This window comes from Caenorhabditis remanei, chromosome X (assembly GCF_010183535.1).
Source record: "Caenorhabditis remanei strain PX506 chromosome X, whole genome shotgun sequence".
Lineage (NCBI taxonomy): Eukaryota > Metazoa > Nematoda > Chromadorea > Rhabditida > Rhabditidae > Caenorhabditis > Caenorhabditis remanei.
The window spans coordinates 10,182,435-10,197,236 of NC_071333.1; the positions used below are offsets into that span (position 1 = coordinate 10,182,435).

The following is a 14,802-nucleotide window of genomic DNA, read 5'->3' on the forward strand; positions in this document are numbered from 1 at the left end:
AGATCATTCTCTCATCTAGTAATCTGAAACAAGTTTATATCCACTCTAAATCTCCGTTCTTGTCTCGCGGTCGCCGAGAATCGGCTACATTTGTCGTCATCAATTATATTACCAAACTTCTCCCCACTGTTCACTCTCATTTTGCCTCTAGTCTTCTCTTGACAATGTCGTATTCCATTTGGCACCGCTTAAAACCACATCTCTTCAGATCCGCCGCCAAGTGAGATGGGTTCCGCGTGGGATGAACCAAAGTGCGTTTTGATAACCGGTGGCTGTGGATTTATTGGGTCCAACTACATCAACTTCACTTTCAATAAATGGAAAAACACAAAGTAAACAATGATTTGAAAGAACTTGAGCATTTAACTATTTTTCATATAATTACAGATTTATTAACTATGACAAATTGGCATTTGGAGCTTCCCCATTGCATGTTGAGAAAGAGATCAGAGAATCGCCAAGATACATCTTTGTCGAGGCTAAACTTGAGGATCAACCAACTTTGATCAAAACTCTTCAAGAGAATGAGGTTGGTTCTTATTCTCCAAGTATGAAAAATAATTCTAAAATTTTCAGGTTGATATGGTTATCCACTTTGCTGCCATCACTCACGTCGATGAGTCTTACAGCGACAGAATTGGTACCATTCAGGACAACATAATCTCCACCACCACTCTCCTTGAGAGCATTGTCAACAGCCCATACAAGGGAGTTAAGAAGCTCGTCCATATCAGCACAGGTATCAGAAAATGGAAATTTTGGAACTTCACTAAAAACCAAAATTTAGATGAGGTCTACGGAGATTCATTCGAGGACACTACTCCAAAGTCGGAATCAGCTTCTCTTCCGAACCCAACTAACCCATATGCTGCTAGCAAAGCTGCTTGCGAGATGGTCATTAGATCTTACTGGGTAACCTTTGAAATAGTCACGATAGTCGTCAAAAAGTATTTTTCAGCACTCTTACAAGCTTCCATACGTGATGGTCCGCATGAACAATGTCTACGGACCACGTCAAATCCACACCAAGCTCATTCCAAAGTTCACGAAACTTGCTTTGGATGGACAACCGTACCCACTTATGGGAGATGGACTTCACACCAGAAGCTGGATGTATGTTGAGGACTGCTCTGAGGCTATTACCAGAGTTGCTCTCGAAGGAAAATTAGGAGAAATTTACAATATTGGAACTGATTTCGAAATGACTAACATTGAGCTGACCAAAATGATTCACAGCACTGTCAGCAAACTTTTGAACAGGTAAGCTTCTTATTTTTAAGAATGCATTAACTCACGAGGGATGTTTCAGAGAACCAACGGCTCCAACATTCGCCCCGATTCCGGATAGACCGTATCATGATCGTCGTTATTACATCGATTTCTCCAAGATTCGCAACGCAATGGGATGGCAATGCACCACTCCGTTCAGCGAAGGACTCATGAAGACGATTGAGTATTATGTGAAGTTGCATGTGGCAACAGCTCGCCTCCAGGGTTAAAATCGGACATGTCAATTGTTCCGATCTCACTATCACTGACTTTGTTCATACTGCAAAACAATTGGAATTATTAACCGTCAATTAATATACATTTATTCCGTAGTACTTTCACTTATCTCTATTTTTATTGAAACTGCTCGTTTCCAACCCGTTCCCCAAACCTACAGTTCAATAATCGTCCTATTTATATGTAAGCGCTTTCTGTGATCTTAATTTGCAAGTTGTCTTTCTTTTTTAATTTTGTTTTTCTAACATTTCATACCTCTAACTTATATAATCCTCTACTTTATTCATTAATTTACTTGTCTGAAAGCAGATATTCTGATAATTGGTCCCCTTCTGTGTAATTTCATTAAATTTGAGTGCAATTCATAATTTATTGTCTAAATGAAGTGCGTATAAAAGAGATTTTCTCACAAGCAATACGAGAATAAGTCAAGTAGAATCATTGATTCAAAAAAACCGAAAAGTAGAATTTTGTGACTATGCAACAAAGATTGTCGAAACCGAACAATAATAAAATACGGGGATGGAGACGAGAAAGGGGGATGCGAGAGCCAAAGGAAGTACCCATAAACTGTTAAACTTTTGAGAGAAAGAGCAATAACAACCTAGGAACCCGAAAACTGCACAGGAATTATGTTGGGGTGAGAGAAGGAGAGAAAATTGACTAATAGATGACGAAAAACGTGTCTAATTGTGTTTTTTGGAATGGTGTTTGCAGTTTCCATTGCCGTTTTGTTTCACAGAAACCACTGATTTCTTCCGACTCGGTTCCGACTTGGGTGAGAGCTTTGGATCCTCGGTCTTGGTGAAGAAAATGCGTCGAGGGATTCGGATGTTGATTGGGAGGCTGAACTCGTTCTCAACCTTAAAAGTATATGTTACTAGATTATCTAATTCCAAGATTCAAGTAATACTTACCTTTCCCTGTGATCCGTACTCAAAGAACCATCCAAGGGGGAACCATGTTCGCATACGGTAGTCGGTTGCAGTGATTCCAGCATGGTTGTAGGCGTAGGCATGGTAGTAGAGGAACATACGAGAGCTGATGTAGAATGCTGAAAGAAACATAGCAATTAGCTCAAAAACCAACTCATTTTATTCTTACCAATAAAGACATCAATACTGTAATGCTCATGAGCAGCAAGAATGAGGAAGATTGCAAAGCAGTTAAGAACCCAAGTAAAGGTATGAAGACCAGTCCAATCCGCTGGTGTGTCTGAAATCAAATATGAATTTGTTTTGCAAGCCCCACAGAAATAACTCACATTCGGTTATGAAGTGAGAGATGATGGTGATGACAGTGGTATGGCCGCTGAACATGTAGTCTCCACAACTTCGAACACCATGCAATGACATTCCGAGGTTACTCCAGATATGGAATGCTTTGTGCAGTTTCTCTTGCATTGTAGTGTTGGGCTAAAATATATTTTTAATTCGGTAAATGGTTCAGACAATTTTTTTCAAGGCTATTACGGAAATTAGCTTAGTTATCACAAATATTGCTATTTTGGGCACGAGTGAATCATCATAGCGTCTTACATAAGGTTTCTTGAAACAGTATTACTTACCCTTGCTTCACACTGCAAATGGATACCAGGGACAGATAATGAAGTGATGAGCATGGTGAAACAACGGAGAAGGAAAACTGTGCCAAGTAGTGAGAACATTCGCCGGGCAATGATCACTCTGAAAATCTTCAGGTTTTTTATTTGAACTACTTCTCGAAGTTATACCTCTCTTTGTGAAAGAAGAGCACAGTGAACCAAACGACGGCAAGCACCAATCCAATTGTTTCACACATATCGAAAGCCCATGGAATGTGAGGAACGTTGTCGAGAACAATATCTGGCAGAGGTGGGTACGTCTTCGTATCTGTAAACCAAACATTTGAACTTTCAACGTGATATTTCTTCTACCTGGAACTCTGTCATGAACCAAAACCATAACAAATGACGTGGCAAGGAACGACAACGAGGAGTATGCAAAAGCGATAAGGAGTTTAGCAACCGATTTGAAATACGTATCGGGTCTCTCGACTTGTCGGATTATCTCCTCCCGTGAGATCAGTTGTACCGTGGACGTTCCATCCGACGATTTTGCAAGTGTATCCAACAACGTCTCTTCATCCTGAACAATTTCGGCTCGACGAGTGGTTGTGACGACATCCTCTCCAGAAATTGACAAATGATTTTGTTCGTTGTATTCCACCAACAACCCATCTTTTGAGCCCTTCCACGCTTGTGTGTGTCCGTTTGAAGGAGATGGACGATGATGTGGACGAGAGACCGGAGAACTGCTGATTTCCACAGACTTAAAACACAGTAATTATTGAAAACATTTCAAAATATCTACTCACTTTCTGACTCAGCTTCTCGATTCCAAACAAAATTTTCTTGATATCTCCGAGACAGTTGATCGAAACTGGAGGGTCCTTCAAATCGGTGTCTGTGAGAGCAAGGAGGCATTTGCCGTCGACCTGCAAAATCAATAATTATTCTATTGCGCAGGGCACAAACCAATTTAGGCGAGGAGGGTGAGGGTAATTGGACTTTATTGAGTTTGAAGTTTCGCTTGTTAATTATTTTAAAAACTAGATGATTGGGTCAGTTTAAGATTCTTTAATATTTTCCCGCTTACAGCATTTCTATACAAAGGAAAATCTAACCTTATGTTTAATTGCAATCAAATCAGCATACTTTGCCATTCCAATCTTCCTCAACCAAACTGCCACATCTTCGCATCGCCAATCGCTTGGATCCGCTGGAAGCGGTTTGGCATCCAACATCTGAAAAATAAAAGTTTTATAGGGAATGAATGCGGGTGCATTTTAGAAAATGAAGAGCTTGTGTACGAGAAGACGAAAAGAAGATTAGTTGAAGAAAAAAAGAAGAAAGAAGGGAAAAGAGCATAGGAAACCCTTTTTCCAAGGCGCATAAATAAGAGTAACCGGCCAGTCTGAATAAGGGAAAAATCGGATCGGCTGAATTTGAATAATGCGATGAGAGTGCGGACGGAGTTGTGAGAGACGAATGAAAAGAGAAAAGGGTATCAAATGTACTCTCGACTCGTACAGCATGAGCGCTTGTTTTTTTTGTTGCTTGCTGCAATGCCGTTCTGCTATAAAAAATTTCTTTCGTCCATTTCTCTCTTTTGATTGTCAATATTGAACGACAGCTGTTACCTATTACTACATCAGATTGATAAAGTATCAATAAGAAGGGATACAAGACAGAGATCAGTTGAAGCGAAAAAAATTGAGAATAATTTTTCGAAAAAATAGAAGAAAATAAGAAGTTACTGAGTGACTAACAGAAATATGACTAACTGGTTACCAATCTGCGCAGTAAAACACGCCGCGTACTAGTTTTCTCTCCTTCCTCGGCCACGGCCGTGTGTATGCAACGTGGCCATCACCACTATTTTACGCGCAAACCCTCGTGAGTGCGCCCCTCATTTTATTATTTCATAATGTGAGAAAGGGTTAAAGTTGGAAGAATACTCTACAAATACTTTGATAACTATGCTGATAAGTTGTAATGCATATCGTGATGATAAGACTCTAGCGTGGGCGAAGTGTAACACGGAAAAAAAAAACGAATTAATAATTTGCAGATGCGAGAGGGCAAATGTTGCGTTGTAATGCAAAAGAAGATATGTCGGACTGAGAGTCAGTTTCTTATTTTCTAACCGAATGAAGAAGAAATTGGCTCGATTACACGGAAAAAAAGAATCGTTAGAAGACATAAAGGGACATGTAAATGGAGAAGCAACTAGGGAAACCTCGAGTCGCTTGTTACCATGAGTGACTAAGCCCGGAGAGAAAGAACAAATTTGGATAGGGCTTGCTTCAAACGTAAAGAATAAAGTTTCTGTCAATACACCAAGGTGGCACTTTTGAAACTACGTGTTGTTTCTGTTTGGGAAATGTCAAAGCTTTGTTGGGGGACAACAAAAAAAGTTTGAAAGAAATTGCTCTTGGTTAGACTATATTTTCCTTATGAAAAGTGAAAAGCAAGGTCATTCAACTTGATTTGACATATGATTACTCAAAACTGATAACTTTGATTTTAAAACGCCTCTTCGAAGGGTCTGACATTATTTGTATTGTTTTTTGTTAATGAAGAGATAGTAAGTAAGAAAATTGTTTATTATCTGAGAAATATTTAGAAAAAAAAAGATTATTGAAATAATAAAATAATCACCGGAACCCATAAAAAGATCACAACTAGGAAACATTCAAAGAAAAGAAACTGCTCGTGTCGACAAAGTTATTGGAAGTCGAAGAAATGTAGAAGACTACTTGTTGATACAACAAGACAGAGGCGATAATAGTATTACATTACAGCATGTACTTTCTAACTGATGAATCAAGAAATTACTGGTTTTTTTAACAAGAAAAGAACATTAATGAGGGAAAAGGGAAAGAAAAGGAAATTGACAGGTGCACTTGGTAAAAGTGCATTTTCGATGGGGACTAGAAATGACGGATAATCAATGAGGATTTGTGCTATGTGCTTAGAGAGTAGCTTTAACTGGAAAAGTATATTGAATATTGAATATGAAACAGGTTTTTGAGGTTTTTCATAAGTCTTAAAGTGTGAGTTAGAAAGGATTTCAATCCGGATGTAAGATTGTGAGTATACTATTGCTTAATTAGCTTTTTACTCATAGAATTCACTCATTTTCCCATGAGACTTCAGTTAGAAATGTAGAGGAAGTGCGAAGTGATTAGTAGTCGTTTCGACAGAATCGTTGCATCGCCGACACACAGAAGAACAAAAACAGAAGGGAACCAAATATGACGCAAGGGACAATGATGAGCATTTTTCCTCCGAGCGACGTCTTCTCCTCTTCTTCCACATCGTTCTCGTCTTCTTCCTGAAGAAATAAAAATGAAATTGGTTGGAGAAATGAGGAAATGAGGGAGAAAGGGAGAAGAAAAGTCAAACCTGCAGAGGGCAGTGCCAGCGTGGCATCATTAGGTCTTCTGAATGTTGTTGAGTGCAACCGATGCGGCATCTAAAAAGTAGGAAATTAGGAAGTAACCAATTTTAAATATTGTAGTAGCTCACAAGTATTTATATTTCCATTTTCATAAAGATTATAATTCCTGCTGAAATGTATTTCTGGTAAACACTGAAAGCTTAGCGATGCAAAATTGTGAGGTAAGGAATAATAAGCAATAAATGTCAAAGACTATGTGTTTTACGAAAAATGAGCTATCTGAATAGTTTTAAATCATATTCCAGAGCAACCGTGAAAACGCTACCAGTTCTAACAATTCAAACTAATTTTATAGGCGTTTTTTCACCATTTTGAATTAGAAAAGTACAATGTTTTAAAAATCTCCAATAAGATAGTATTTTCCTTAAAACATGACATTGCTCGCTATATACAAAAGTGCCAGATTCCATAAGTGGAGAATCAGATTGTTCATTAATTTTCACTGGTATTTTCTTCCAATTTTGTGATAACTTATTCGTTGTATGGATGCAGTTTCAGAATTCAATATTTTTTCAATGTTGTCTACGTCTTCCAATCTTTTCTTCTTACCTTGACATGCACATCTCTTTTGTATCAAACGTGTGAACAAATGCCAAATCATGCCGTACTGGATGAACTGCGTTTCTGGTTAAGACAACATCTGAGTTCCAAGCTAAAACCAACATTAAAGCGAGCAGGTGAACGAATTCCATACTGGAGTGATGTCTGGAACAAATTAGAAACCGAATTAGAATTGAAAAATAGACGTTGGGTAATTAGGTATTACGAAAAAAAGAGAGACAGCAAAACCTATATTTTTGACAACTAATCACCAGGTTTATGTTGCTTTTTCTTAGAAAACAATGGAACAAACAAAAAAACGAGAACGGCAAAACGAGTAGTTTCATATCAAAGAAACAGAGTCAGCATAAGAAATAGTGAAACACGAAGAAAACCATTGCAGTGGTGAAAAGCTCCTATCACCAAACTGCTCTATTCACAAAGATTGATGTTCAACCAGAAGAAAAAATTGCTTCGAACATGTGTAGGACCGCAATAAATAATCAAGAAGGATGTACGGCACAGGAGGATGGCCGTAAAAATTGCGGGATAGGGAGGTGCCGTTTGTCAGAGGATCCACCACACCACAATATGACAAATTTTATGGGGCGGTGGAGAATAAAAATTTTGAGAATGAGAAAGAAGGAATATGAAGTTTAAATAGAATTCAATTGTTTTCATCTAGCGTTATTGAGTTTTCAGAGCTAGAAAAGATTGAGCGTTTAATGATCGATTAATAAATTAATTTGATAAATGTTGTTACAGTTATAGGAACATCCGCCTACTCCAAAACGCTAAGCTTGCCCTTACGTGATTTGAGAAGAGGGAGTTTGGTGTTTCATTTCTTGATTTCACAATCTTTAAAATCAGAAGCAGCTTAAAGTGAAAATCCGTCAACAGCTGAAAACTTCAACATTGATAATGTTAGTCCCGATGAGAAAGTGTAGAGTATTTCAGAATAGAACATTGTACAACAAAACGAAGGAAAAGAGAAAAGACAAGTTGCTTTTGAGAAGTGAGTTGCTTTAGTAGAAACCCGGTGAAGCGAGACAAGTTAAGAGAAAAGGCTGAATGGCTATTCGGAATGGTTATGAGGAAAATCCATCAAAATTGCACATATCATCCAGTATCTTCTTTTTTTCACCATATTATTTTTGTTATATGAAAAAAAAAGCGAGAGCAACGACGCTAATCCCGATTAAAAAACGGCTCCGGAAATCATGTCGGAACTTGTGACACTGCTTGATATTCAATACGATGATGAAACTGATATGATAATGAAAGCTGAAACAGACTCAAAAACAGATGGAAAGTGTGTATTCCCCAAAGCTAGAAATTAATTACGAGAATATCCGGTGTGTTGTTGGAAGAAACGGAAATGGAGAGAGTCTAATGTAAGCTTTTCTACTACTGAACTATTTGCTCTCTAATTGAATATTCATTCGTTTATGTTATGTTGGACTAGATATCTCTCTATGAATTTCGTCGTCACTACCTACCCGAGAAGAAACAAAAAAAACGAATGACCATAATGAGAAAAGAGCATTTAAAACATTGGACAAGTGTTGTCGGGGTCATCAGAATGTAGAGAGAGCATCAACGTAATGGTCGATAATTTCGGTAAGATGAGCTCGTGGGAAAAGGAAGAAGGTGAAATGGAATCTGCCTGTTTTCCGGCCACTCACGCACTATTTCTATCGGCACTCTCTCTCTTTCGAAAAAGAGCATCTTCGCCGACGCAAGATGGATCAAATAACGTTTCAAATCTCAACCGTTTCACTTTTCGAAGCGGAACACAGGTTATTGTGTTTATTGTGTCATGTGGGTAGAATAACTTCAGAATGTACGTGTGTTGTACTAAAAAAAAAGGATTAGCTCACATTTAAAAAAAAAACTATCAGATACGTTTTGAAATCAGTAACTGGTTTTTAGCATAGCTTGAAAACAATTCATGTGTTTTTAATACGTTTTCTAACACTGTCAGCACAAAAAGAATGTGCTGATGTTTCAAAAAAAGTTTGACGGAAAATCCGTGAGACACTCAATCACATTTGAAACATTCCATTGTTTTTGGTAAGGACACCCACACTTTTTTGGGCAAAGTGCAACCAAAAACAGGAAAGAGATTGTGGAAATGGGAGGAGTTGGTTCACAGCTTCATGCTCAACCAAATCCTGCTTAGCAATCGATTTCCTTCACCTTTTCCGGTTTCTTCTATTCCATTTCCTATCTATTTTGGTTTAACGGTGCTGGATTATCGGGCTATCGGATTAGCGCATTGATCTGCACATCCCTCTTTGCCACAGCTTTTAGACGCTTTTCTATTTCTCCAAGAACTTTGAATATAAACAACTCAGATATTGATAAAGGGAAGATTAACAATAATTTTATAGTTAATACGGGAAAATATGAACATTAGAAACGGTTTCGGCATGTTTGTTTATACACTACTTTCTTTTTGAGGTATTATCTAGATATCTTCTTATTGTGCTCCCGAGAAGCAGTTTACCGTGTAATTTAATTTTTGAGGCATTCCTTTGAATAGGCTTTCTCAACTTCTTCATCGGAATGTGAGTCTTTTCTGAGAATCGGAATATACTAAAAACGAACATATCATAAGACAGAATTTCAGTATAGGCACGAAAAATTTAACTGTTTTGTGAAAAAAGGACATAAATAGTTTTGCATTTAATCATAAGGATACAAGAATTTTGCTATCGGCACCAGCTCTAGAAATATTTAAGACGGGTGGAGTAGATGGTTTATATATAGTATGACAGTGTCTTACTACAATTCTTGACAGCATCCTACAGTAATCATCTTCAGATCTAAACTGAAGACTTTATGATCAGTATAGTTTCTTGGGCAAACAATCTATGAGAGTGAATAATACTAGACCTTCGGATTTTTCTGAAAACGCATTGCTGGATTGTCAGACAAGTGTTGTGCAGAGAAAGCCCTGAAAAGGTGGAAAGGTGAGCGTTTTGAAAACAAAGTGAATGGGTGAAACGAAAAAGGTTCCAACAAGTTGTGCTCCCCAACATCTGACGGGAAACAATAGAGGTAGCGGTGGCGTGAAAATCGGTGACCCCGTCATCGACGTCTTCTTCTTTGACGGCAGTGCACAAAACAATTGACTGAGACTCCTGAAGGGAAGAAAGCCGCGCCCATCGTGTCGCTCCCTTTCTTCCTGTCAAGCACAAGGAAACCCCTCACTTTTCATCCACACAACGTGAAATTAAAAGTGAAACAGAGCATAGAATCAACGTGTGTGCGGTAGAAAAAAATACGAAAGAAAGAAACGGGAGCAGCTTTTCTTGGAAAACATAAAGTGACAAACGAACGGACGGGGGTTGGTGGGGCCACCCTTCGAAATATGAACGATTAGTTGAGAAGAGGGTAAAAGTGTGTTGTTTAGTGTCCGGAAGAGGAAAAGCAAATCTGGTAGTGTAAAAAAGGGGAAGAAGAAGAAGAAGCGAAGGAAAAATGAAACGCAGAAGAAGAACTCCGGGCATCAGAATTAGATTTACTAATGCCTCCACTCATTTGCCGCAGTATTTTGTTGTTGAGTTCGTCAAAGTGACGATGATCGACTTGGATTTTAGGTACAAGCTTTGTTTGGAATAACGGGAATTTCTCGTGAATATGGTTGAAAAACGGATAAGTGCAAGAAATTGGATAAGTTTATACATGTAGATTAAATATGTTACCTATTGAATACGTGCTGAATTTCATACAAGATTGATTTTGGTCTTTATTTGATCTGAAAATATTTTAATCACACAGAATGCGTTCATACTGAACTAATAATCTAAAAATACAAGGACTTGATCAAAGTAAGGTAACGAACCAATTTTCCATTTTGCAAAAACAAAGACCACAACAAATTTTTTGGAAAAAAGTTGGTTTCGGTTTGATTTTCATGAATTTTAAACTCAGAATTGGGTTTCGGTAAGCAGTCGTTAAATCCGGATGATAGGGAAAGGTTTTTTGAAGTGGTTTAAAAATTGAAAACTTTTGAAATTCCCATCAAACAGAACGGGGTGAGCTAAAAAAACAAAGACTCTTCAGTTTTTGAAAATTAGTTGAAAAACCAGAAAGAAAGAAGCAAAATTGCCACGCGAGACGTTTTGATGTCGCCGAAAGAGTCGAGCCGGAAGATGAAAAGTGAATGAAGTTCGAGTTGTGGTTAGAATTGAAACTCTCGAAAAGTTCTACTAGACTTTGTTTCTTCTTTTGGAAACAAACTAATAGAAAATGTATGGACGATGGCGTTGACTAATGGGATGTTCTTTTTTCAAGAAGAATTCTAGGACACTGTCATTTTGAAAATGAAAACAGAAAAACCCATTCAAGGGGATACAATTTTAACGGAGACAAACGCATTAGGAATTGCTTGAGTGGTCCTAAACTATAATTATTTTTATGCAGGGACCTACTCAATTTGAATGTCGTTATTTTTATATACATGCTCAGCACCGGTGAGCCACCCCATACACCCCCAATTTGAAGACGGGACACCGCTCAGACCTTCACTTTGAATTGCTTCTTCTTTTTTTCGAGCGATGGAAATAAATAGAGGAAATCTCTACTCGTGGCCGACTCAATTTTCATATTACTTGCGTATTGTAGTCATAAAAACATAAAATCATGATTGTAAATCTTACCCTTTCGCCAATCTAAAAGCTCCATGCGGAGAAATAAAATATGATTGGTTGAAAGAAAGAAAAGGGCAAATCTCATGGAGCTTACATGTTTGAAATTAGTGGATGGCACATTTTAGTATGGCTAGTGTGTTGTTGCGGTACTCGTTGGGATGATTGATGATTTCATGCATATATCTCGCAGAGCCTCTTATTTTGCAACATGGGATGAGACAAGAGATTTGAAACGTTTTGACAGGAAAGAGACAAGCCCAAAAGGTCAGATGGAGAAAAATACGCGTGATATGTTTCTAAAAAGGAAAGCGGTATATAGAAAGGACACGTTCGTAGAGCATCAAGAAGAGAAATGTTGAAATCTCAAATTTTTGTTGATTAGAACAAAAAACCAATAGATGTTTTGAGTTTTCTTTGATAATCACATCTAGCTTATGACAGTTATTTTGTCATGAGTAGTTGTCTACAGTAATCTGCCATAAGAGCGACAAATTTCTATACATAGGTTATACACAGTCAATATGTACTATTTCTATCTTAACAGTATCGGTGAATAATTAGACTTTTAAAGTCATTGTTTTAAGGGATTCATAATTTTTTGTTCAAACTTTGAACAAATTGAGAAGAATAGGGTGTGAAAGTTTCTTAAGAAAGCATTGACCACACAAGAAGACGACGACGTTTTGAAGAAAGAAGAAGAAACGGATTAACAAAGAGGAAACCGATGTGAGTTGCAAAGTGGTAGAGGATGAATTGCAACATGTTACTGCACACTGGGATACTAGATAATGCAGAAATGATAGAGTGTGAAGAAGAGTGTCTCTCGAAGAAAAACACCAATGTCCCAAAGGGCACGAAGAAGTCGTTGGTAGTTTTGAAGACATCCCGTCGGCCTTCGGAAGACTTGTTTCTCTCTCGTTGGTCTCGTTTCGAGCTTCTTCATATCCTTCAGAATGCTTTGTCATTTTTTAGAAGAAGAGGCCAAAACCAGCAACGGCTGTATCGGCGCGGCGACGAAAAAACACATAACATGTCTATGATGCGCATATATTCGTTTCCAGCTAATCCCTCATGTCGTTTTTGACGCAATGCCATTGAATTGCTCCAATATGGGAAAAACGAGTCTGGAGAACCGTGGTTTTGTAACTTTTGGGCTGAGAAAAGGGATACGGCAAATGTCAAAAATAGAAGATATGTAAGAACAATGTAACACATTTAGGGATGCGCTGCTCCTATGCTTGGATTAGCTGTCACATTTTCACATTTCCGAAATTTCCCAATGCACTGGCATCTGGCTTAATCTTGTTCCAAATTGTTAGTCCCCCTTTTTAGTTCTGGACTACTATCAGACAAATGTGTGCATCGACATAGTTGAGAAGAAGGAGGGGCAAAAACAAGCGGAAAACATCTCTTGAGAGCAGTTTTAATTGGCAAAATTTTTATTCATCTTGCCTAACTGAACAGAACTTGAGTGTTTTCTCTACATATCTATCTATCCAACTGCGAGTTTTCCGATGTTCCACGCGTCGTGATGAAATTGAACATGCTTCGTTGGGCGGCAAGTTAAAAGAGATAGAAAGAAGAAAAAAAAAACGTATTTGATCACTTTTTATTCTCTACTGCACAGAAACTTTTCAACTGAGCTCGTTGTTCTTGAAATTATATTTACTACTTCCGTCTCATCCATTGGTTCAAATCTTTGTCCCATTCCCAAAAGAAGGAACCACTTTTACTCTATTTCATTCTACTGTCACATCTTCTTGTTTCTGAATAGTGTTGCTGAAATCAAGTTTGTATTACGGATCGTTATTACTAATGACCCGTCTACGAAGTATTGTGGTCTGCACTATTCTTTTTCTCCTATTCCTTATTTATTGCTGGATACTGAAAGTAGGTCAATTATTTTGTTTTACCCTCAATATATATTTTTCAGAACAAACCAATGAGAACCAAATCATTGATTTTCAAAGAAACTAATATTCTGCCCGATTTGACATTTTCAAAACTAGCTGACCTTGAAAACAGAATGGTAATTGAGTTGGATGCTCTTTCCATGGAAGAATACGATAAAATAAAAAACAAGAGCATCAAATCTGAATCTGTGCAAGAATACGGATTGATTCAAATCATTGTATTCATATCTTGTTCTATGTAAGTTTGTACAACTGATTTTTTTCAATTGTTTAATATACTTCTAGAAGTGGAATCATACTTGTTCTCTGCATTGCTCGTCGTTTTTACATTCAAAATGACGACGAATTTGATGCCGAACGAGTATTGAGCACCAGTGTCATAAGCAGCCAGGAAAAATTATTTGGGAGCTATCAAACCAATCAGAACTAATTTAAAATTTTGTTTTCTTTAACTTTATCACTTTCATTTTTTCTAATGAATCTTTTAATGATTCACATTACTCTTCGATGCGTTCATAACTTCTGATGAAATCATTCGAGCAAATATAATTAAAAATAGATACTTTGAGATATGTAGTAACTGGAATTATATGAATGTTTATCTTGTACACCTCCCCGCCCCAACCCTTCTAGATTTGATAAGACTTCCCTCGCAGCACATTGTTGTGCTGTTTGCATTGTTGTTCGCAATGGGAGAGCATCTTCTGATTGCCTCTCTCTTTGTGTTTGCTATTCCAGTCGATTCTGTACATTTTCTTTCGGAAGCCAGCGATATTTCTCCGGAATTGAATTATAGTCGGGATATTCTGAATTTCATTCTAGACACTGTCTCGGTCACCGTCTTGATTTTATTGACACTTGTGCTGTAAGTTGATTTCATTCATCTTATTACGAAACGAAACTATTTTTAGTATAACAATTGGTGTTATCATATTCTTCCACTGTAAATGTTCCCCAAAAGCAACGGCAACCGCTCGCGATGACAATGACTACAGATACTATATTGCTAGTTCCAAGAAGTATAATTTGGCAGTGACGGACTTCAATTGTAACCAACAAAACAGGATGCAGAATTCCAATACAAGGACAGCCAAGAAGCTGTCAGCAATTCTGGAGAATCAATTGGATCCCCCGTTTGTTGTGTGAGTGCAATTTCTAATTCATATCCAATCCATTTCAATA

The 14,802-nt window shown here is 37.7% G+C and overlaps 5 protein-coding genes across 5 annotated transcripts; 3 read left to right on the plus strand and 2 right to left on the minus strand.

Moving 5' to 3' along the window:
- Positions 1-225: 225 nt before the first annotated feature.
- Positions 226-1,499, plus strand: GCK72_023994 (uncharacterized protein; the record flags this gene model as incomplete). Its single annotated transcript, XM_003117793.2, has 6 exons — positions 226-332; positions 388-529; positions 577-739; positions 788-912; positions 959-1,260; positions 1,310-1,499. 6 exons carry the CDS (start codon positions 226-228, stop codon positions 1,497-1,499), a joined length of 1,029 nt encoding a protein of 342 aa, XP_003117841.1.
- Positions 1,500-2,192: 693 nt separating this feature from the next.
- GCK72_023995 (uncharacterized protein) lies at positions 2,193-4,290 on the minus strand (the record flags this gene model as incomplete). The annotated part of the gene is made up of 9 exons (XM_053735673.1): positions 2,193-2,369; positions 2,424-2,560; positions 2,611-2,721; positions 2,771-2,921; positions 3,074-3,191; positions 3,239-3,377; positions 3,422-3,815; positions 3,862-3,981; positions 4,171-4,290. 9 exons carry the CDS (start codon positions 4,288-4,290, stop codon positions 2,193-2,195), a joined length of 1,467 nt encoding a protein of 488 aa, XP_053579239.1.
- A 1,943-nt stretch (positions 4,291-6,233) lies between these two features.
- Positions 6,234-7,201, minus strand: GCK72_023996 (uncharacterized protein; the record flags this gene model as incomplete). The annotated part of the gene is made up of 3 exons (XM_003118406.2): positions 6,234-6,383; positions 6,455-6,524; positions 7,059-7,201. The coding sequence occupies 3 exons, from the start codon at positions 7,199-7,201 to the stop codon at positions 6,234-6,236; spliced, it is 363 nt and encodes a 120-aa protein (XP_003118454.2).
- A 6,321-nt stretch (positions 7,202-13,522) lies between these two features.
- Positions 13,523-14,050, plus strand: GCK72_023997 (uncharacterized protein; the record flags this gene model as incomplete). The annotated part of the gene is made up of 3 exons (XM_003117674.2): positions 13,523-13,597; positions 13,641-13,858; positions 13,906-14,050. The coding sequence occupies 3 exons, from the start codon at positions 13,523-13,525 to the stop codon at positions 14,048-14,050; spliced, it is 438 nt and encodes a 145-aa protein (XP_003117722.2).
- Positions 14,051-14,309: 259 nt separating this feature from the next.
- GCK72_023998 (uncharacterized protein) lies at positions 14,310-14,766 on the plus strand (the record flags this gene model as incomplete). Its single annotated transcript, XM_003117698.2, has 2 exons — positions 14,310-14,485; positions 14,532-14,766. The coding sequence occupies 2 exons, from the start codon at positions 14,310-14,312 to the stop codon at positions 14,764-14,766; spliced, it is 411 nt and encodes a 136-aa protein (XP_003117746.2).
- Positions 14,767-14,802: the final 36 nt, after the last annotated feature.